Genomic DNA, 22,698 nt, shown 5'->3' on the forward strand with positions numbered 1-22,698 from the left:
AAACCCGCGTCCCCTGCATCGGCAGGCGGACTCTCAACCACTGCACCACCAGGGAAGCCCTTCATTATCTCTTTGATAATTCATCTCCCCCACCCTTTAATTTCTCTGTTTAGAACTTATGTTAGACTGTGGACCTTCCGCGGACTTCAACTTCAGCATCTTCCTGACGTCTCCCTGCTCCATTTTTGCCACCCATTAATCCAGTCCTCATTTTTACAAACATACTTGTGATTCTTGTCACTTCTCTCCTGCAATCCATCACAGTCCAAACTGCTTGAAAAGAAGATAGGGCTTTTGAGGTTCTTTCTTCACTTACCTCTGCAATTTCATCTCCCTAGTTCTCCTCTTTACGCTCTATATTCTCATAAAATTTGATCAAAACTTGCAATATGCTACTTTCTCTCAATTCAGTTCTTTTTGATTGAGATATTTTCCTTCCCCACTTAACCTGAACAATTTGTGCTCATTTTTCAGGCCTCAGCAAGGATAGTATCACCTCCAATAAATTTTCTATAATACCCTTTCTCCCCCACTCCTTGCACAAATACTTTGTGAGACTAGATGAAATCCTGTGTAAGTAAAGAAAAGAGGAATTATCAGGAAGAACACAAAAGGAACTCTTAAGACTTTATTTTGGACAATATTTGCTGTGCTCTGTGAAAATATTGGCAATGTTGATAAATGTTGATCTCAGAAGTTTGGATCACCAGAAACAACAGTGTATTTTATGTATCAGACACTGTTCAAAATGCTTTATAAATGTTAACTTATTTAGTCCTCACAACAGCTCCATGATTTTGGTACTATTATTATCTCCATTTTCAAGAAACTTGCCCTAGATCACAAAGCTTGCAGGAGGGGAAGCTGGGATTAAAAACGGTTGGCTTTGGCTTCAGAGTCTGTGATCGTAACCAGTGTACTAATTGTACTAACAATCAACAGGGAAATTTTGTTAGTAAGCAGAGACTTATGTATTTAACACTTGAATGGCAACTTGGTTGTAACTTGTTAGATTATGTGTAAACAACTTACAACCCATATAAATGATTGTATTAATAATTACAAACAGTTACTAATAGTAAGCTCTTAATTCTTTTGTCTAGGTGCTGCTTGACCTTGCTAGCCTAATTTTTGAAGAACAACAATCATTAGAAGTAATTCTAAAGAAAATAGCTGCCACTATTATCTCTTTCATGCAGGTGCAGAAATGCACCATTTTCATAGTGGATGAAGATTGCTCCGTGAGTACAGAGTATGACTTTTTTATTTTTAGAAAGACAAAAATTTATATTCCTTAAAACACTGCTTTAAACCTCAGGTTGGCCTCAGAACTCTCTCTCAAATCCAGCTGAATATGGTTGTTTATGTAAAGCCAATCCAAGTGTGAGCTGTTCTGGTTGAAAAGGGGTAGAGGTGAGGTTGCAGGATGCCTTCAGTGCACCCTTTCACCTTGTTGACCCTCCACTAAGTATTACAGTTACCATTGGTAATGTCAGTGTGTTGCTTTTGTCAATGGCTACACTACCTTGTTGGAGAAATACATTGTCACTACAGTGTGCAGACCTTTTTTGGTTGAGAATCGTTGTGCTCTCTTGCTATGAACAGGTAGACCACCTTCTGAATGGGTTGGCTATAAAAATTTCTTTTTACCAGCGATTATGTAGAAACCAAAAGGCATGGCCCAATGGAGGCAATGCTGCTAAAGGTACCTATTAGTCCCAAATTCTTTACCCACCGTGGAAGGCCACTAAACTGTTCTGATTGGTAGATTTCAAGCCATTGATTTGTAATGTAAAGAGACAGGATGTGTGTGGAAAGATGGAGTGTTCTCATACAGTGCTGGTTACTTCTAGACAGGCCAACTGAGTTTGCTGTTAGCATCAGGACCTTTAGCCCAAGGTTGTTTTCTTTTATGCAGTTTCTTTTCCTTCTCAACCAATGAACCACTGTTTTTGGTATATTTCTTTTTGATGTAGTTGTTTGCTTCCTTTTTCATTTAGACCCTGAGAACAGGCTCTTCATTGGTGGGTTAGGAAAAAGAATGGGAATTCTCAAGTGTATAAAGTCAATTACAGTCCACATATGATATCTGAATTGATGGCTTTTTGGGAAGTAGAATAATAAAAGATATTTAAAACTTGTATTTTAAATTTTTAATTATTTTATTAGATAGTAAGACCGTACTGTGTGATGCAACATTATCCGAGCCATCGTGTGTGTGTGTGTGTGTGTGTGTGTGTGTGTCTGATTCTTGTTAACAGGAAATCAAATAAGAATTCACTATGCTATGGGATAGTATTCTCATGGATATTATTTAATATTTTCAATCAGTTATAAACTCCTTAATATAGAGATAATTACAAGATTGTAACTATCCTTTTAAAGTTCAGGTCAGAACTCTTTAATGCAGTACGTCAATTTATCATTTTTGCTCTGTGACCTGCTCTTTGGCATTTAATTTTTGAAAGTTATACATAAGGGCACTCCTTTTTTTTAGACAATTTAAATATCACTTTAATTAACATTCAGCTCATCCAGTTAACCCTATCATGGCAGCAATTGACTGGTATCAGTGTTGCTTTAAAATATAGCTCAGCAGTATGCCCATTAATATTTTTGTTCGCTTTTTAATGACTTAATTTGGTGGGTGTAGCAATTAAGTGACTTGATGTTCATTTATACTGTAATTATTTTTTGATTAAAAATATTTCAACACATGAGCAAAAATCCAAATGTGAACAAGAAAAGAAATGCACTTAGTTCTTCTGTCCCCAAATTAAACTGATATCATTGTTTTATTTGTGTTTCCTTCTAATTTTTTATTCAGTTGTAAATATAGTATGGGTTCAAATGTGTATTTTGCTTTTTAATTTAACTTCAAAAATGCTTCTCGGGCTTCCCTGGTGGTGCAGGGGTTGAGAGTCCGCCTGCCGATGCAGGGGACACGGGTTCGTGCCCGGGAGGATCCCACATGCCGCGGAGCGGCTGGGCCCGTGAGCCATGGCCGCTGGGCCTCCGCATCTGGAGACTGTGCTCCGCAACGGGAGAGACCACAACAGTGAGAGGCCCGTGTACCGCAAAAAAAAAAAAAAAAACAGAAAACTTCTCTATGTTGTTAAAATCTTCATAATTTAGTGATCTCATAAAATATTACTGAATTAGGTGTCTTTTCAAAAAGACCCAACAATAGCAATCAATTTAATGCATAAAAGCTAAAACTTGAGGATTTTGAATAAATATAGAGAAAATTTGAAGCTAATTATTTATTAACAGCTGGCAGAAGAACAAAAACTCAAATAAGCATTTTTGCAAGTCAGTATCAGAAACAACAGCATCATGTTCTAAGTAATAGGAGGTAGACTTGAGGATGTCGTGAGTGCTTAGATCAGTTTTGTCTGAAAAAGTGAAAAGAAATTGAGCGAGGATTGGTGTCTTCAGTCATTTCCACAGGCTCATATGTCTGTATTTAGATAGTTTTCATTACATTCTCAAACTTACTTCTCAGTCTGTGTCGTTGCTCTGTTTTCAGGATTCTTTTTCTAGTGTGTTTCACATGGAGTGTGAAGAATTAGAAAAATCGTCAGATACTTTAACAAGGTAAGAAAACTTAATTATCTGTCTGTCTTTATCACAAGTATGTAATTCTGGCTACATAGTTATTTCACGACCTATTTAATTTAAGGCATAGAAGCTACGGCTGCTTTTTTCCTCCCACAGATAATTTCATTTGTGAAAATACTTTACTATTTGATGTTGTATGTCCAGGGTTTTTTCCACAGCATTTGACATGTTGGAGAATTCTTTCATAGAGTGAATGGTGTCACAATTAGTATAGGCCTGGGTACAGTGTGTTTTGTGAACTGACTCATTTAAGACCCACAAGTACTATATTTCAATTATATTTTTTCATTGCATATTAGACCCTCACTGGAAATTTGACAGACTTCTGAACACATTTTTTTCTATGAGTCTATTCTGCTTTGGAATCAGCCATAGGATTTAACTAACACCAGAAGGAAGCCTGTGATCTCAGTCACACCAATACATGTACCCTATGGCTAGAATCAGACCAGATCTCTATTGTAGTTCATTTCTTTTTCATGTTTTTTTTTTTTAAATTTTAAAATTAGTATTAATTTTTTGGTTGTTGTTAACTGGTACGCAGAAACAATAGAAAGTATTAACATATCAAGGTTATACTTGTTACTGGCCCAATTGTATATTTGCTTTCTGAAGAATTTTAAAAAGGATTTAGAGTAAATTACCAAGTGTTCTTGTCATATTTCCTTTTGCACCCTTAGCAAAACAGTGGTGGTTTTTGCTTAAGCAATAAGATAGTCTAAGGAATATAAGTCTGCCAGGGTGAAGCGTCAGGAATTCTTGGGCATAATGCTGGTTTTATCACATTATTCCTTATTCATTTGTTTCAAATTATTTCACTCCCTAAAATTGTGTCAATTTATATTACTCCTAATTATTGAGATTATAACTGAAAAGCCTCATATGATCATGGAAATAGAACATTATTTTAGCTTTACTGTTTGACATTAAAGTTCCAGATTTTTTACTCTTCAGTTGACTTATCAGAGAATTATTTCATGTAAGTGAATGATGCCACAGTTAGTAATGTCCTCAGTAACCAAGCTCCTTGGTGCTGATACTTTAAAAATAACCTCTGTGCAAATCTAAACTATAGAACATTCTGTAGGATAACTGGCCTGGTCTCTTCAAAAAGTCAGTCATTGACGGGCTTCCCTGGTGGTGCAGTGGTTGAGAATCTGCCTGCTAATGCAGGGGACACGGGTTCGAGCCCTGGTCTGGGAAGACCCCACATGCCGCGGAGCGGCTGGGCCCGTGAGGAGCCTGCGCTCCGCAACAAGAGAGACTGCGCACCGTGATGAAGAGTGGCCCCGCTTGCCGCAACTAGAGAAAGCCCTCGCACAGAAACGAAGACCCAACACAGCCATAAATTAATTAATTAATTAATTTAAAAAAAAAAAGTCAATGTCATTGAATAAAATGGAGGCAGGGACTGTTCTCAGACTTAACAGCCAAATGCAGTATGTGAAGCTTGATTAGATCCTGGTTAAAAACAAATAGCTATCAAAGACATTTGTTAAGCCAGTTGGAAATCTGAATATGGACTGGATACTAGGTGTTGGTGGGGAATTATTGGTACCTTTTCTTTGGAATTAGGAAGATATTGTGGTTAGTAGGAGAATGTTCTTATTTTTAGGAGATTCAGGCTGGTGTATTTAAGGATGGAGTGTTATGGTGTCTGCACCTTAGTTTAAAATGGTCTGCCAGGGCAGGGGCGGGGGTGATAAATTAGAAGGTCGGGACTAACATATACATGCTACTAAATATAAAATAGATAACCAGCAAGGATCTACTGCGTAACACAGGGGCCTATACTCGATATTTTGTCATAAGCTATAAGGGGAAAGAATCTGAAAAAGGGAAAAGAAACAGTTATACATATGTATGTATATGTGTAACGGAATCACTGTGCTGTGCGCCTCAGACTAACATGACGTTGTAAATCAACGGTACTTCAATTAAAAATTCCCAACAAAAAATAAAATAAAATATGGCTCAGCCAAAAATAAATAAGTAAATATATCTAAATTAATGTATTTAAACAAATAAATGTTTGCACATACATATATAGATATAGCACATGTGGCAAAACATTAAAAATTGTTGAATCTAGGAATAGGATATTCATTTTACTTTCAACTTTCTTATGTATTTCAAAAGTTCATCATAAAAAATTGGAAGAAAATGTTTGTGATAAAAACTTGGAAACAAAGTAAAATGAAAATCATCTCTGTAGATCATATAAAGCAGAACTGCCTGAGTTTGCAACTGCAAGAACAAAATACTTAAGTGCACAGACTGGTTTTGTTCCGACCCTCCTAATTAAGACTGACCCCATGGATCAGTGTGAGGTCTGCAGAAGCTGTCTTCTGCCTTCTGTACCCTTTCCTCTCTTCTCCTCTTATCTTTTCTTGCATTTCCTGTCCTCTTCCGTGTTCCCCATCAAGATGGAGAAACTGTTGACTACAGTGATTTAGAGTTGTTAGTTTAAGTGATTATATTTAAATCAAAACTCATTATTTCAAGACTATTATTTTAACAATATGATTATTTTAACAATATGAAAGACCTTTTCTTCTATTAAAAGAATTTCAGGAATTAGCAAAGGAGCAAATGTAACTTGGGGGCAGATGGGGAATGGGTTTGACTCAGAAGGTACACCTGACTTAGGCCTTGACTGGTGACTTGGGCGTGGGATGGGTAGTCAGGGTACATAAACCATGGTATCTGTACCCAGAGATTTTTCTGCTACACTGGAGTTTTTGGTTCACAAAGTTAGAACAGAATAGCTGATCTTTATTTCCTTCTTGGCATTGCTGGCTATGAACTGAAGTTTATATCCCGTCTCCACATCTATTCTTTTCTAAGCTTCTGTGTGAATATTTTCTGGCACATTTGACATTGTTTTAGTTGAAATTGAATCCTTTTTGAATATGTGATAATATGCACATGTCCTGGAGAGTATGTATGTATCTTTCTTAAATACTGGTATTGGGCTATACTGCCTAGGTCAGTTATGAAGTCTTATTCTTAGGAGGAGCATTAATAGATACTATTTTGATTTTATGATACCATACATTTTTGTTGCTTTTTATAAAGAACATTTTAGAAAGCTTCTAAACATGTAAATATTTGATTATTTTACTTTTTGGCTTGCATAAATAATAAATTGCTATATAGACAAATAAAAAAGAAATATATACATGTATATTTATGAATTTACATATATCCAGAGGACAGTAGGAAAATCAGTATGATAATGCATATTAAATGTATAAAATGATGGGAATTCCCCGGCGGTCCAGTGGTTAGGACTCAGCACTTTCACCGTTGGGGCCTGGGTTTGATCCCTGGTCAGGGAGCTAAGATCCTGCAAGCCGTGCAGCATGGCCAAAAAGAAAAATATTTATATAAAATGATGAATTATCTACATTTACCTTTGAATATTTGTGTAGCAGCATATTGCCTGTGTAATTTTATTTTATGTATTCACGTTTGATTTTTGTTGTGAAGTCAGACAAGTCCTCTTATTTCTCTGATAGCTGAACAAGCCCGTGACTTGGTATGATAGTGACCTCTACTGGTCAATATGCATTAAAAAAAAACTGAGGTCCTACTATATATCTATTTAAGTCTTAATATTTATTTATTTATTTATTTTTCATCTTGATCTTTTGTTAGCACTTTTACTTTGTTTCTGATGAATATCACGTTCCCTCTCTGTAGGAAAAATGGAAGATATCTTTCCACTTTTTAAAATTATACCAAGACAGTCTTAGTATAAAGATTGTTTTATAAAGGATAAATAGGTCAGTGTGGTTACCTTAAAAGAGACTAATTTACATGGATCATTTAAACTGATTGATTAACTGACTTCAGTAATGAAAATTATTCAACACCAGTGCCTTACATTAGCTAATAGTTAGCCTTTATTATAATGATGCAATTAAAGTCCTCTTAGTGATGTAAATATGGTTTTATTTTAATAAATTTAGATTTCAGGCTTAATTTTGTGAAAACTCCGAATTAAAATGGTGTTTAGTAACTTCAGCTTTTTGAAGGACTAACTGGTATTGACACTTGGCCAGCAGATTTTGTATTATGTTTCTAAAATTGCTTATTGATAGAATTTAGGCCTCTCCAATTCTCATTATTACACACTTTGTCAATCCAAACATTCTTCCATGAGATGAAGTGCTAGGCAATTTGATGATGTTAGCAGTAAGCAAATCATCCTTTTTAGGCAGTTATGTATCAGTTTGGTACTTTTCCAACCAACCCACTAATTACCTTTTATAAATTAAAATAATTTATTGAAGACAGTTCTGAAATGTTAAGTGTAAAAATAAAAAATATTCAGGGTGAACATTACACATAATTGTTAGAATCATATCATCACTGGGATAAAGCACAGTAAACTGTTGGAGTTTGGGTCACCTAAGAATTCAGAAGGGAAGCTCATTTCCAGATGGTGGGAGGTTTTTGAGTTTCTATGCTTCGATTCAAAGGAAAAAGTGAGTGTGATGGGGTACAGTTTATGTTAGCTCTTAATTTTAAGAAATAGGTATTTTAGTGCTATAATTCCATATCAGTTAACTTCATGTTAATTTTAAATGCACATTTTGTCATAAAATGACAAATACATAGAGTTACTCCTTTAAGCTCACTTTCTTGGAATACATAGACTAGTTAATACTTACTAGTTATAACTATATTGGAAGACAATTATAGTTAAATACAGTAACACTATTTTTTAAATAGTAGAAAGGTTTTTACTACTTTTAAAAATGGTAGATACAGAGTGTAAGAGTATAGACTCTGAAATCAGACTGATTGTATTTAAACTTAAGTTCCACCACTTACTAGCTATAGTGCTTTGTGTGAATTATTTAACCTCTCAAAGCCTCAGTTTCTTCATCTGTAAAATGGAGATACTGATGGCAGGATTGTAGAAAGGACCAAATGAGTTAATGCACATAAAATGCTTCAGGAAATTTCGAGCACATAGTAAGTAGTCCGTAAGTGTTAGTATTTCTGTGTCTCTTTGATGTGTTTTTCTGTCTTTGGTTCACATAACCTGAAGTGATTCCCATTTACATCTAAAAGCACAGAAATTTCTCAGTGTTTCCAAGCTTCGTGTCCATGACTGTCTTCCCAAGGATGTACTCACGTACACCCCCCTTGATATCTGCTGTGCAAAAAAACCTTAGAGGTCTGAGTTAGCCCAGGCCTTCCAAGAAGCAGATGCCAAGACTAGATTAAATGTGTAAGACATTTATTAGGGGAACCCCATGTGAGAGTAAAGGGGGAGGGAGCTGGGAGGGGATGAGAGAGCCGTGAGCTCTGGGTCACAAGTCTGACAAGTCTGGGTCACAAGTCTGACCCAGAGTGAAAGAGAGGGCAAAGAAGGAAAGAGCATTGTGTGAAAGTGTCTTAGGCAGCCAAAGCCTCCTGTCAGAATCATCCTGGGTCTCCCAAGCCTGGGCTACCTTAGTGTCCATGCTGTGTGTGCTCCATCTTTTTCCAGGAGCAGCCCTGGGAAGTGTGTCTGCAGTACAAACACAGTCCTGGGTTTCAGAGCACAGTGACTAGAGACACCGGTCATTTAGGTCTCCTGCAGTTGCAGACCTGCGAGGCACATTTGCAAGGCTACCAGAATATTCCTGTTATTTAAAGAAAGATCCTATCCCTTTGCATTGCACTTTCAAAATCATCCACTACCTGTCCTAACATCTTCAGCCTGAAACCATCACTTTATTCCTAACAATCTGTAGCTGTTTCCCAAATATACCTAGAACTCTTCCATTTCAGCAATGTTTTTATACTGTTTCTCCCCCTCCTTTTCATTCTTGACGTCTTTCTATGCATCCTTAAATCTTACCAGCCTTTTGCACATTTCCCTAATACCCCGTCTTCTCCAAGCCGCTCCACCAAGGGGTTATCTGTTCATCTTCTCCACATGTGGTGCTTTCATTGTTACCAATTGTATTAGTCAGGATTAGGTTTGAGTGTGAATCATAAAAACCCAAAGTAAAACTCGCTTAAATAAGAATGCAATATTACGACTCTCTCCTGTAAAGACCCAGAGGCAGGCAGTTCAGGCTCTGTGTTGCTGCTCTGTTCTACAAAGGCCTCAGGGACCCAGGTACCTGCACGCTTTCTACTCTGCATCTCTAGGGAGTGGCCCTTCCCTTCAGGGTCCAGGATGCAGCTCCAGCCTTCATATCCACGTTTCAAATGGTAGGATGGGGGACAGGGAAAGAAGGGGCAGAGAGCACACATCAGCTGCCTTTTAGGTAAGCTTTCTAGAAGCAGTCACATTTCCTGTTGCCTAGAACTTACATCCTGTTGCCTAGAACTTAGTCACATGATGATCCCAAGCCACTAGGGTGGCTGATAAATGTAGTCTTTATCCCCAGCGGCCATGTGTCTAGATAAAGAGAAAGGGAGAGGAGTTATTGAGGGACAGCTGGGGGCTTCTGCACTAGACTCTGCTCAAAGAGGACATGCAACTAGACGTTGTATTATTATTCATTCTCTGTCACAGTCCTCTACTAGATTACAAGCGCCTTATGACAGCTACTGACCTCTAGAAGTTTGTCTCGCCATGATGCTAAGGGTGCCTCTCACGGACGAAGTGCTCAGTCTGTTGTCATTGAGGGGAGGAAGTAAGAATTTATTAGCACTTTTTACAGAGTGAGAAATAAGATGCTATCACATAACCTTAATAAAGCTAATACTAATTTTTCACTAAAGTAACCATCAGGAAAACTTAAAATTTTCAGGGAACTGAAAAAAGAGTTAGGTTTATATTGATTTAAAAGTAATTTTAATACTTCTGCTTCTCTGTATCAATGCCTATACATCTGAATTTATGATCTCTGGCAAGTTGCTTAACTATTTGGGTTTCATCCGTCTCCCACTGTTGACATAATGATGGTGATAAGAACAATAAAAGTCGTCATCATCATCATCATCATCATCATTATCATCATCATTTTAAAAGAGGTTTGGACAAAGATACCCTCTCCAGTGTATTTCTTTCTCTCTGTAACTACCTTTTCATTTTTCTTATCTTTACTGTAGTTTTTTGTTTTCTTTTCATGAGACTTTTGCTGTCCATGAAATATTTGTGGTTTTAAAATAGTTTTGTTAACCTAAATCCTACACTTATAACCTTTTCTTGGGATTCTACCCAAATAATATGTATGAAATAGAAACCCAGGAATGTCCTAGGTCTGATGTGTCTGACATTTTGCATGCCTTCCCACATTATCAATCTAGGCTCAGAAAATGTTCAGTCTGAAGTTCATGTATTCCTGTGTTACTATTGTCATTTCCCTTTCATTCTTGATCACTTGTATGTAATACTGGACATAACGGTCAGTACCTGATTTGACCAAATTACGCTTAACCTAAAATGTACAGCAAAGAAAGGAAAGACTCAATTATCTTGGCCAGGAATGAGGCCATGACTTCAGGAATCTTGGTGGAATCACAGTGATTGGGAATATCATTTGAAACCACTGTTCTAGAAGCAGTTTGGCAGGCTGAGTGAGAAGGATGGAAGACAGGAAAAGATTAGCACTCGGAGAACTCAGACCAAGTGGACATTTTTCCTGAGGCACATATTTTATTTTGAAACGTCTCCCACTGTTAGGCTTTCCTATTTTCTTCAGTTAGTGATCTTACAGTTAATACAGGCACATACTTATGGCTGGAGTAAATTTCTGTAACTTGACCCTCTTTGCGGAATTCATCCCCATCACCAAGGAACATAGGAAGTTTCCTGATGAAAAGATGCGTTCTGTTCTGTTTTCCCAACTCCATTACTGGCACTACACTTATGAACCCTGTGACATCAGGTTAACCTTTTATGTTCAACCTGTTAAGCAAGAAACTGGGGAAATGTTGTAAGTTCAAAAAATTTTTTTTCAATTTTAAGCAGAAAAAAGAAGAGAGAAGAGCTTAATAAAATTCTTCGAGGCCTGCTCGATTTTTCCCTTGGTCTGAAATGTGTAAAAGATTGTTTTATTGGAATGGATAGACTAAATAAATAACTGAAGAAGTAAAAACAGACACTAGACTTTAGTCATTCTATAATCTGATGAGAAAATAAGACATAGGGAAAATTCATATGGATTTTAAACAGCACAAAAATCAACATGTCCATTAACAGTGGTAATAAGATTACTTAATGACATTTTAAACTTGTTTTAGATAGCTGAAAAATTGTGGGTCTTTGTTTGTTCAAAGCATTTCAGTTATAGTAACTACCAAAGTTGTAAATCATCAAATATGTTTAAAGCTGCATTTTCCAATTAAGATATACACTTTGCTCTATAATTTACGACTGTTATGTTTCTCTTATAATCATCTATTTGACTCTGTTTTGCCTGGGTTTTTTCACTGCACAGAAAGAACTCATCTCTGTTATCTCCACAGGGAACGTGATGCGAACAGAATCAATTACATGTATGCTCAGTATGTCAAAAATACTATGGAACCACTTAATATCCCAGATGTCAGTAAAGATAAAAGATTTCCCTGGACAGTAAGTAACCCAATTTTAGACTTGGAGCTTGAAAGCTGTTTTCCTATCAGATCTGCACTTAAACTAGTTACTCTTTTTTTTTTTTTTTAAATTTTTTAAATTTATTTATTGATTGATTTTTGGCTGCGTTGGGTCTTCATTGCTTTGTGTGAGCTTTCTCTAGTTGCAGTGAGCGGGGGCTATTCCTCATTGCGGTGTGCGGGCTTCTCATTGTTGTGGGTTTTCTTGTTGCAGAGCACGGGCTCTAGGCATGCGGGCTTCAGTAGTTGGGGCACGTGGGCTCAGTAGTTGTGGCTCGCAGGCTCCAGAGCACAGGCTCAGTAGTTGTGGCACATGGGCTTAGTTGCTCCGAGGCATGTGGGATCCTCCCGGGCCAGGGCTTGAACCCGTGTCCCCTGTATTGGCAGGTGGACTCTTAACCACTGTGTCACCAGGGAAGTCCCAAACTAGTTACTCGTAACTGAAGGACTGGCCCTAGAATTGGCTCTTTGGGAGTGATCTGTGCTTTCCGTGATCTGAGGAAGGAGAATAAAACAGCTTATAACGTCTGTTGAGAGGTTATCAGCTGTGTTTGAGTATTTTTCTCTGTACTTTTATTAGTTTTTTAAACATGTATTAATGAACTATCATAAACTAATTTTGAGGTAATTTAACTATTACCTACTTAATGACATTCTTTAGATAGTATGGCTGGAGTTCTTGAGTTTACCCTCAACAATTAAGTTTCATATGGCTTAAATGCCTGTAATTGGTAATCTACCGCAGTGAACAGCTCTATGGAAAACTGAGTATCTGTTTTCCTTGAGAGCAAAGCTACAAGGGTCAGTTTCTCAGACACTGAAAACTTTGAATTCTAGTATTTTTTCTCATCTAACTTCAGAAAAGCATTGCAGTTTGAGGCAGCTGCCTTGACTTTGTTATTTGCCTACCTAGGAGACCTTTTTAGAACTCTAGCAATATGGGCAATAGATTAACAGTGGGAAGACTACACAAGGACAAATTTGTAACATGTAGAATCCTAGGTGGAGTAATGCTTTTGACTTCTGCCCCTCTTGTTAAGTTATTTCAGACATCCACTACACAGGGATAGTAGAAACTGAATAAATACTTTGCTTACTATTACTGTAAGCTGCTTGGAGAGTTTAAAATGGAAAATAAAAGAAATACGGGTAAATAAAATGGAAAATATGAAAAAAAATTTTTTAAGAAAATAGGATATTTAGTATTTTTAATAATGTAAAGACTAATTGCTTTATAGTACATTTATGTGAACTTTATTATAATTTGTACATTTTCTGCACTCTGATGTTATCTCCAGCTAATAAAAGATGAATATATTAGCAGCTTCCGAGGTCCAATATAGTTTCTATAGCATCTAATGGACAAACATCTTCTCATAATATTTAGCTGTCTTGTTTTTGTTTTTGTTTAGAATGAAAACACAGGAAATGTAAAACAGCAGTGCATTAGAAGTTTGCTTTGTACGCCTATAAAAAATGGAAAGAAGAATAAAGTGATAGGTAAAGCCTTTTTGTTGACCTCTACTCTGCACTTATTAAAGAAAAACATGTATTCTCAGAAACTTCTTTCTTTCAAGTGTAAATTTAAAGACTAAAACGTTTGAAAAAAAGATAAAAATTGGAATGATAAAAGAATTTTGAAATAATTTTATATTGATAAATGTCAACAAACATTTCTTAAATATCTTATTAACTATGATGTATTTTGGTAATTGTAATCCTGTTTCAACAGAAGTTTGGTTTAAGAATGACATGTTGAAAGTTAGCAAACAGAGAGATCAAGTAGATGATGTATATTGTTTCAGGGCCTTACTTCTTGGTTTCTGGTTTTTATTTTTTGAATACATGGTTTAGATTGTAGGTTGTATTCATTGAACATTCCGCTGCTTTAGGCACTTGGGATAAGTCAGTGAACAAGCAAAAAACCCCTGCCTCAGGGAGTTTACATTGTTACATGAAGGTTAGTAAAATATGTCTACTGCAGGAATGATGGAAGGAGGCATTCTCAGAAAAATGAGATGATGTTTCCTATTATCGACATATTTATTTCTTGGCATTGCAGGTTATATTAAACGTAGAACAGAAAATGTTAGGTTTTATATGCCAATCGTGCGTGATTGACACTGTGAAAACAGTCTGAACTGTTAAATATTTCTCCCAAGAGCTTGGAACAGAGGCTAAACTTTTAAATAAAAACCCTAATGGAGCAAGGCTTAGCTATATAAATTTACCTTAAAAATTCTGATGAGTTTCCAGGTTGTAAGATTTGACTGTAATTAAGAGTGTTGGGGCTTCCCTGGTGGCGCAGTGGTTGAGAGTCCGCCTGCCGATGCAGGGGATACGGGTTCGTGCCCCGGTCTGGGAGGATCCCACATGCCGTGGAGCGGCTGGGCCCGTGAGCCATGGCCGTTGAGCCTGCTCGTCCGGAGCCTGTGCTCCACAATGGGAGAGGCCACAACAGTGAGAGGCCCACATACGGCAAAAAAAAAAAAAAAAAAAAAAAAAAAAAAAAGAGTGTTGGTCAGAAAGGTGCAGGGGTGGGGGGGAATCATTCATGAAAATGGGAGGAAAAAAGGACAGATATTGAAAGTGCCTCTCCAGTTGTGTGCAGTTGTCAGGGAACCTTTGCCTCTCACGTGGAGATGGACGAAGAAGGTTGTAGCAGTGTATAGGGTATGCTGACCACTTGGCAAGGCCAGCACTTGCGTGGCGATGGATGCAGCAGGTTGTAGCTGGTACTGCTCGGTGATTCCAGTCCGTTTGCTGGCATGCGTCCTCACTGTGAGATGGATACACGGGCTTATGCCATTAAACAACCCACCAGTCTGACTTCCCTTGTTCTGATTATTTTCTTTCCAAGATATGTTAACTCATAGGAAGAGAATGCATTCTTCATATCCTCTCGAATACATTGCTCGCTTTGCCAGTTGTTTCTTATTGTAAATCGGTGAACTGGGCTTGAGGCAATGGGCTGAGTTGCAGGTGCGCGTACTCGGGTTCCTGGGACAGATCCATTTCTTGCTGGACATTGATACCATTCTGGTTTTATAAATCAGTCTTGTGAACTTAGGTACTGTTCTCTACCCCAGAGAGTGGGATCTGTCCTCAGCATGGTAAACTAGTTTGTAACCCTACAGGGCTGGGCTTGCTGACTCCAGTGCATTGCCTCATAAAGCCTCTTGGAAGCCAGCCTGGCGATTCCCTGAAGGCTATTCATCACCTGCACGCTTCTCAGCTCTCAGAGAAAAAAGTAGAGCCTAGTGAATCCATATGTCAGCTCTTTTTTCAAGATTATCACCGATCAGATCTCTAACATAAACAACAGAAGAAAACTGACAAGGGTGCCCTACAATATGAAACTACATAAATGTTTAGGATATAAAATTTTATATTCTAGGAGTTAGGTGAAAACTACATTATAAATGTTATGCTTCCTTTTTTAAAATTTTTTTTGAATTTTATTTTATTTTTTTTACAGCAGGTTCTTATTAGTTATCTATTTTATACATATTAGTGTATTTATGTCAATCCCAATCTCCCATGTTATACTTCTTTAAAATGCTTTTTGATATAAATATAGAGCTTACCACAAGCTGCCTTTGACCTTTGAAAATGTGAAATGGATTCCAGAAGCGATGCATCATTTACTAATAAGTTCTGATAAGGAGGAGGACAGAGTGACAACTTGCCACATCAAGGCACATCATCGCTTTTTCTCAGCAGCATCTCTTTGGAATAACTGGGAATGGGGAGTGGCTGAAGGAAGTTATACATCAGGCTTTTTCATCACTTTACACATGTGATAAGTAAGAGGATTTGAGGGAAGTGCAAAGGTCCCTGGATGGGAATAGGGCTCACAACATGCGGCTGGCTCCACTCTCCCTTTAAGCATTTAAAAGGTTATGGGTGCTTCCCTGGTGGCGCAGTGGTTGAGAGTCCGCCTGCCAGTGCGGGGGACGCGGGTTCGTGCCCCGGTCTGGGGGGATCCCACGTGCCGCGGAGCGGCTGGGCCCGTGAGCCATGACCGCTGGGCCTGCGTGTCCGGAGCCTGTGCTCCGCAACGGGAGAGGCCACAACAGTGAGAGGCCCGCGTACCGCGAAAAAAAAAAAAAAAAAGGTTATGGGCTTCGAGCCCTGGTCCGGGAAGATCCCACATGCTGCAGAGCTACTGAGCCTGCGCTCTAGACCCCGCGAGCCACAACTACTGAGCCCTTGTGCCACAGCTACTGAAGCCCACACGCCTAGGGCCCATGCTCCACAACACAAGAAGCCACCACAGTGAGAAGACCGTGTACCTCAAGGGAGAGTAGCCCCCGCTTGCCGCAGCTAGAGAAAGCCCGTGCACAACAAGAGCCAACGCAGCCATAAATAAATAAATTTATTAAAAAAAAAAAAAAGGTTATGGCCACATAATTCAACTAACCAACCTTTCAGATCCCTTCAGAATCCACATTCTGTGTTCCTGTCACTGTTTCAGACAAGTGAACAAAGAAAGAAATACCAGTTGAAATAATCAGACTTCTCTTGGCATACATTTTGTGTCACCCTGCTTGATAACAGAGTCAAAAGTAAGTAAATGTTGTCTTTGGAAAGGAAAGATTCCCTGCCAATAAAAAGAAAGAAAAGAAAAAATGATTTCCCTGGTGGGGTTTCTGGGGGGGCATTTTCAGGTTAATTTCAAGAGGGAATATTTCCAGTGTTCCCTGCTGTCTTTATAAGTGTGACAAAACAGAGAATTTGACATCTCAACTATACTTTGTACTCACAGATGCAGCATGGAAAATATCATGGCCATAGATAATTTTTCTTACATGTCACAGACCAGATTCTGCTAGTATGTAATTCTAATACAGAATCCCCACAGAGTTTCCATGCAGAAAGACAGACGGGCCCATGTGTTTTTGGTAATCTTCTTTCCCTTCCTTTTTTTCCCCATTACTGACAATTAGATGAAATTATAGACATTAGACCAGTATGGGGCCTGTTGTATCACCAAATGTATTCCCTGAGGTATTTTTTCATATAAGATGTTTTCTCAGTGCTCTGGCTAACACAGAGTGTTTCCACCACTTTGTTTTCAACACTATTAAGAAAATACTTCCTCATTCAAATTCACTTATTTTAACCAATTATATCCCCTATTTATTAGACTAAATTTGCCTTTTTCTCATATCATATTTACTAGAAATTCTTATGCATATTTTCCATGTCAATTTCAGGGCATATTTTGAAGAAATTAGTTCCATTCCCATCCAAAAAATATTGTTGAGAACATCTCCACTTTAAATAGCTTACATTTTCATCTTTTTTTTTTTTAGTGAAAAAGTAGTAAAAATCATAGTGTTATACCACACGTTGTTTGACAGTGAAGTATGAGAGGGGAATATGTATTTCTAACTGAATATATTTTCTAAACTGATTACCGTCCTAATGCTCTGCTTATCTATGTGTTGCAATATGATCCCAAGGCATAAGTAAACATTGTAAAATTATGTAAGTTTAAATTTGACTTCTTAATTTTATTTTTCATATTAAATTATATCATTTGGCAATATCACTAACTATTCATTTGTTTTTAAAAATATTTGCTAGGATTTTCCTAATGCAAATATAATTAGACTGTGCAGTGTCGTCCATGGTACATACTGCTTATATTGCTTAAAGTATACAGTTTTTCCCAATTAAAGAATTGTTAATTATGATTAGTGATAAGAAGTGCCAGGAAATAAGGCTGTAGGGACAGTAATAATGGGAAGAAAATGAGAAAAAAATAAAACTAGGAGATTATAGCTTGAAATTATAAAAGTGAAAATCTATAAAATAAAAATAAATATAAGGATTATAGTTTCAAGAACTGATTGAAGAAATAGAAAAATAAGAGAAACCTCACAGTAGCCCTGGAAAACAGAGATGCTTACCTTTATTGGACCAGAAACATTGAGGAATTTCTAGAAGATAGGAAGAATATATTATTTGTAAGAATACATTTTACACAGAATGGGAAAAATTTGAGTAGAGATAACAATATCAATATCAGACAATGTAAATTTTAAGGTAAAAACATATAATATACAGAATCACTTTGCACTGATTAAGTTAAATTCACAGAGGAAAGTGTAATTGTCATAAATGCTTATATAAATAAATAACATCATTGACATATGAAAACCAAAGCTATTAAAAATACACGGAGAATTAGACAAAACGGTAATCATAGTGAGAGTCTATAGTACCCTTTTCATAGAATGTTAAAGTACAGGAAAATATAAGGAAACATTAGAATTGATTAATACAGAAAATGAAATGGATTTAATTGGCATATAAATATTTAATTTTATATTTCATAATTTAAAAACACAAATTCCTATCAAATATTCATCAGAAATTTACAAATATTAGTGATACACACACATACAACACAAACTTAGTCATTTCTGAAAAGTAGAATTGACAACCACTGTCATGGATCACAGTGCATTAAAACTAGAAATGTGTAATAAAAGGATACATTGGAAGGAAAAAGCTCACTTAGAAACTGAAAAACATTCTCCCAAATGACAAAGAAGAAATCAAAAGTCAAAATGAAAGTATAACATTTTAGAAAATTAGTGGTTGTATCAATTTAACATAAAAACTCAAGGTACAAGGTCAAAGCTATATATATAGGAGTTATATAGCTTTAAATATTTTGCCATTATTAATTAGGACATAATGAAGTTATTTGAACTAAGTGTTCAGCTGAAGAAATTAGAAAGACAGCACCTTTCTCTTTCTCACCCTCTATGCTGCCCCCAAAGTAAACAAATAAATAGGAAGAAAGCGAGCAAAGAAATTGAAAAGATAAATTTATGAAATGAGAGGGGATAGTAAAACAAGATAATGGGCAAACACAATAATAATAAACACAGATAATGAGGGAAATAAAAGAAACACAAATAGGAATGAGAAAGGAAATGTAATTACAGATACAGAAGAAACTTTAAAAGATGTTAGATGATACAATGTACCAAAAAAATAATATGTTTTGATGAAATGGAGAAATTCTATAAAAATTGGTAATAACCAATACTAACAGAAGGAGAGTTTAAAATTTTTCATAGAAGAGGGTGTGGAGAAAAGGGAACCCTCTTGCACTGTTGGTGGGAATGTAAATCGATACAGCCACTATGGAGAACTGTATGGAGGTTCCTTAAAAACCGAAAAATAGAACTACCGTATGACCCAGCAATCCCACTCCTGGGCATATACCCAGAGAAAACCATAATTCAAAAAGACACATGCACCCCAATGTTCACTGCAGCAATAGTTACAATAGCCAGGTCATGGAAGCAACCTAAGTATCCATCGACAGATGAATGGATAAAGAAGATGTGGCACATATATACAATGGAATATTACTCAGCCATAAAATGAAACGAAGTGAGGTGGATGGACCTAGAATCTGCCATACAGAGTGAAGTAAGTCAGAAAGAGAAAAACGAATACCGTATGCTAACACATATATATGGAATCTTTAAAAAAAAATGGTTCTGACGAACTTAGGGGCAGGACAGGAATAAAGATGCAGATGTAGTGAATGGACTTGAGGACATGGGGAGTGGGAAGGGTAAGCTGGGACGAAGTGAGAGAGTGTCATGGACATATATATATACACTACCAAATGTAAAATAGCTAGCTAGTGGGAAGCAGCCGCATAGCACAGGGAGATCAGCTGGTGCTTTGTGACCACCTAGAGGGGTGGGGTAGGGAGGGTGGGAGGGAGACACAAGAGGGAGGGGATATAGGGCTATATGTATACATATAGCTGATTCACTTTGTTATACAGCAGAAACTTAACATTGTGAAGCAATTACACTCCAATAAAGATGTTAAATTTTTTTTCATAGAAAGTTATATTTTTAAAGTCACTAACAAAACAAAACAAAACAACTCTTCCCCAAAGTAAATTCTTACCAAAGCAATCAGAGGACAGGAAAGGATGAAATAAGGTGAGGCATGGAAAAGGCAAAGGCAAAATAACTTACAAAATGATATGATTGTTGAATGAAAAAACCTAAAAGAATCAGCTGAAAGTACCTATCTAAAAAGAGACTTGCAGAAGTTCCTGGCTATCCAATTATTAAAAGAAAATAACTTTCTTACAAGCCAAGACAAATTTGTTAGAAAATAATAATGGAAAAAGCATCCCGTTTACAACAGTAACACGGAATAAACTTGGTCAGAAATAGGAACATCTATATGAGGAAAACTATAAAAGTCTACTAGATAACTTGAAAGTCTTTAAGTTATCTTTAAGTAAGTGAACTAATATAACATTTCCTGACGATAAGAATCTATTATTTAAGATGTTAACTTTTTGCAGATCAGATTTATATCAATTTTAATACATGTCCTCATAAGATTTTTTTTCAGGGGGTAGAGGAGTTCTTGACCAACATATATAAAATTCATCTGGAAGAATAGCATAAAAATAATCAAATAATCAGAGTTGATGGATAGAGAATTGCCTTGTCAGAAATTAAAATAATGCTGTGTAAGTAACATTATTAAAAGTATTATATGTGTGCTAGAAGAGATGGCAAGATTGATGGAACACAGTAGAAAGTCTAAATGCAGACCCAAGTCTGATATAACAGTTGTGTTATTGTGCATAATAGAGTATATTTCATTGTTTCTAAGATGCCATTGGTTGAAAGACACCATTTTATATATCTTTAAGAAAGGAAAAAATGATATCAATTACATAATGACAAGCAATTGATTAGGATGCATACTGATTTCATAACATTTAAATGTGAAAAAAGTACATAGTTGAAATAAGTATGAATTTATTATTTAAGGTGACAATTCAAATTATTAAAGAATGGATAACTATTTATGTTTTGCAAGAATCCAGTAGCAATTTAGGGAAAAAATTAAGTAGAATTAAAAGATTAAATGTGATAGAATGAATCTGTAAAAGTGCCAGAGGAAAATACAGGTTTGTATGTAATTTTAAAATGGAGAAGCTTCTTTTAAAAGCAAGACACTATAGTTGAAAACTTAAAAGATAACTGTTTTAGTTACTTGAGAAATGAAATCTTTTCTACAACCAAAAAACTCCCTAAGTTAAGATAATTGACAAATAACAAGTGCGAAAAAATTATTTACAAGGTAGGTGACAAGGGTATAAGGGTAAGTCTTACACATTTACAAGACAGGATGCTAATTTTGGAGCCCATGTCGTGCAGGAGAGAGGACAGGAGACCACAAGTAGGATATAAGAATTAACCCCCTGCTCTGCCAAGAGGCCAGAAGGAAAACTGTGGTTGGTAACAACATCTGATCCCTGGAATTATAGAAAAGGAAACATAAGTGTGTGTTTAGAAACTGTCTAGTCCCTTCAGCATAATTTCCAGAGATGCCTTCAGTGCCAACTAGCTCTCAGAGATGCTGTGATGACCGTGTGAAATAATGTCTGTACAAGTACTTTGTGAACTCTAATATTAACACTGATATTTTGCTATCTAACTGTACTTCTTGGTTTTCTCCTAATATATTTTTGAATGCTTTATTTTATTTTTGTATATAGTTACTGGTTTTCGTTGAGTGATTTTGTTTTATTTTTGGTTCTGCAATAACTACTTTGTTTTTATATGTAAGTGATTCTGATTTTATATGGCTTACTAGTAGATGTGGCATTTCAAAGGACCAGTTTTAAATTTCATTTTTGTACTCTTTATCCACTCTTCCAGATCTTTAATGAATAAGTTGTGAAAACCATCTGTAAACGGGCCCAAGCTTTACATTTTCTCAAAGAACCCTATTTATTTGTTATGAACCTTTTTCTTCTTCATAGCTTCCTTTTTTTTCCGACTTGGGTATTTTTGTTTGATAGAATTAAATTTTATGAAGGGTGTAAAGAGATCAACAGGATTGTCTTGAATGCTGTATATATGTGACTGCTTTCAAAGAAGGATTAAATTATATTCCTAAAGGGATAATTTGTCTTTACCCCTTTTCTTGCCCTGAGCGTAACTCTGTGTCTGCGTGTCTGTATCTATAGAGGTGGATTGTGACACAGACACACCTTAGCTGTTCTGCCCTGAGCTGTGGTTGTTACAGCCAACTCTTCCTACTTGTACACTTAACATGCCATTTTAGTACCTTTCAATTCCTGAGGTATTAGTTAATACCACTTAATATATTCATTCAATGACTGTTGGCTGAGGCCCAGATTTGAACCGCTGTCCAGGAAAGAGTTCCTTACCTCGGTCCCAGGCCCAGCAGACTGCCTGATGGCCACGTCTCAACCCCTCTGGGTTGTCTTTTCCTTCCCATACATGCAGTCAATCTTATGCAGTGATAAGAAGAAAAATCTTGGTTATGAAAAATGGCCATCAACTAGGAGAAAACTTTAGTAAAAATTGAAAGGCAGGGCTTCCCTGGTGGCGCAGTGCTTGAGAGTCCGCCTGCCGATGCAGGAGACGCGGGGTTGTGCCCCGTTTCGGGAAGATCCCACATGCCGCGGAGCGGCTGGGGCCC

The 22,698-nt window shown here is 36.7% G+C and overlaps 1 protein-coding gene across 2 annotated transcripts in view; it reads left to right on the forward strand.

The window, feature by feature from the left end:
- The window catches only part of PDE5A (phosphodiesterase 5A), a 145,998-nt gene that overhangs the window by 71,583 nt on the left and 51,717 nt on the right, over positions 1–22,698 (forward strand). For both annotated transcript variants that reach the window (XM_007464845.1, XM_007464846.1), the window contains exons 6-9: positions 1,104–1,241; positions 3,530–3,597; positions 12,046–12,154; positions 13,587–13,674. In XM_007464845.1, coding sequence (XP_007464907.1) covers positions 1,104–1,241; positions 3,530–3,597; positions 12,046–12,154; positions 13,587–13,674 — 403 coding nt within the window. The remainder of the gene's footprint in view (positions 1–1,103; positions 1,242–3,529; positions 3,598–12,045; positions 12,155–13,586; positions 13,675–22,698) is intronic.

This window comes from Lipotes vexillifer, unplaced genomic scaffold, assembly GCF_000442215.2.
Source record: "Lipotes vexillifer unplaced genomic scaffold, Lipotes_vexillifer_v1.1 scaffold231, whole genome shotgun sequence".
In the NCBI taxonomy this organism is placed as follows: Eukaryota; Metazoa; Chordata; class Mammalia; order Artiodactyla; family Lipotidae; genus Lipotes; species Lipotes vexillifer.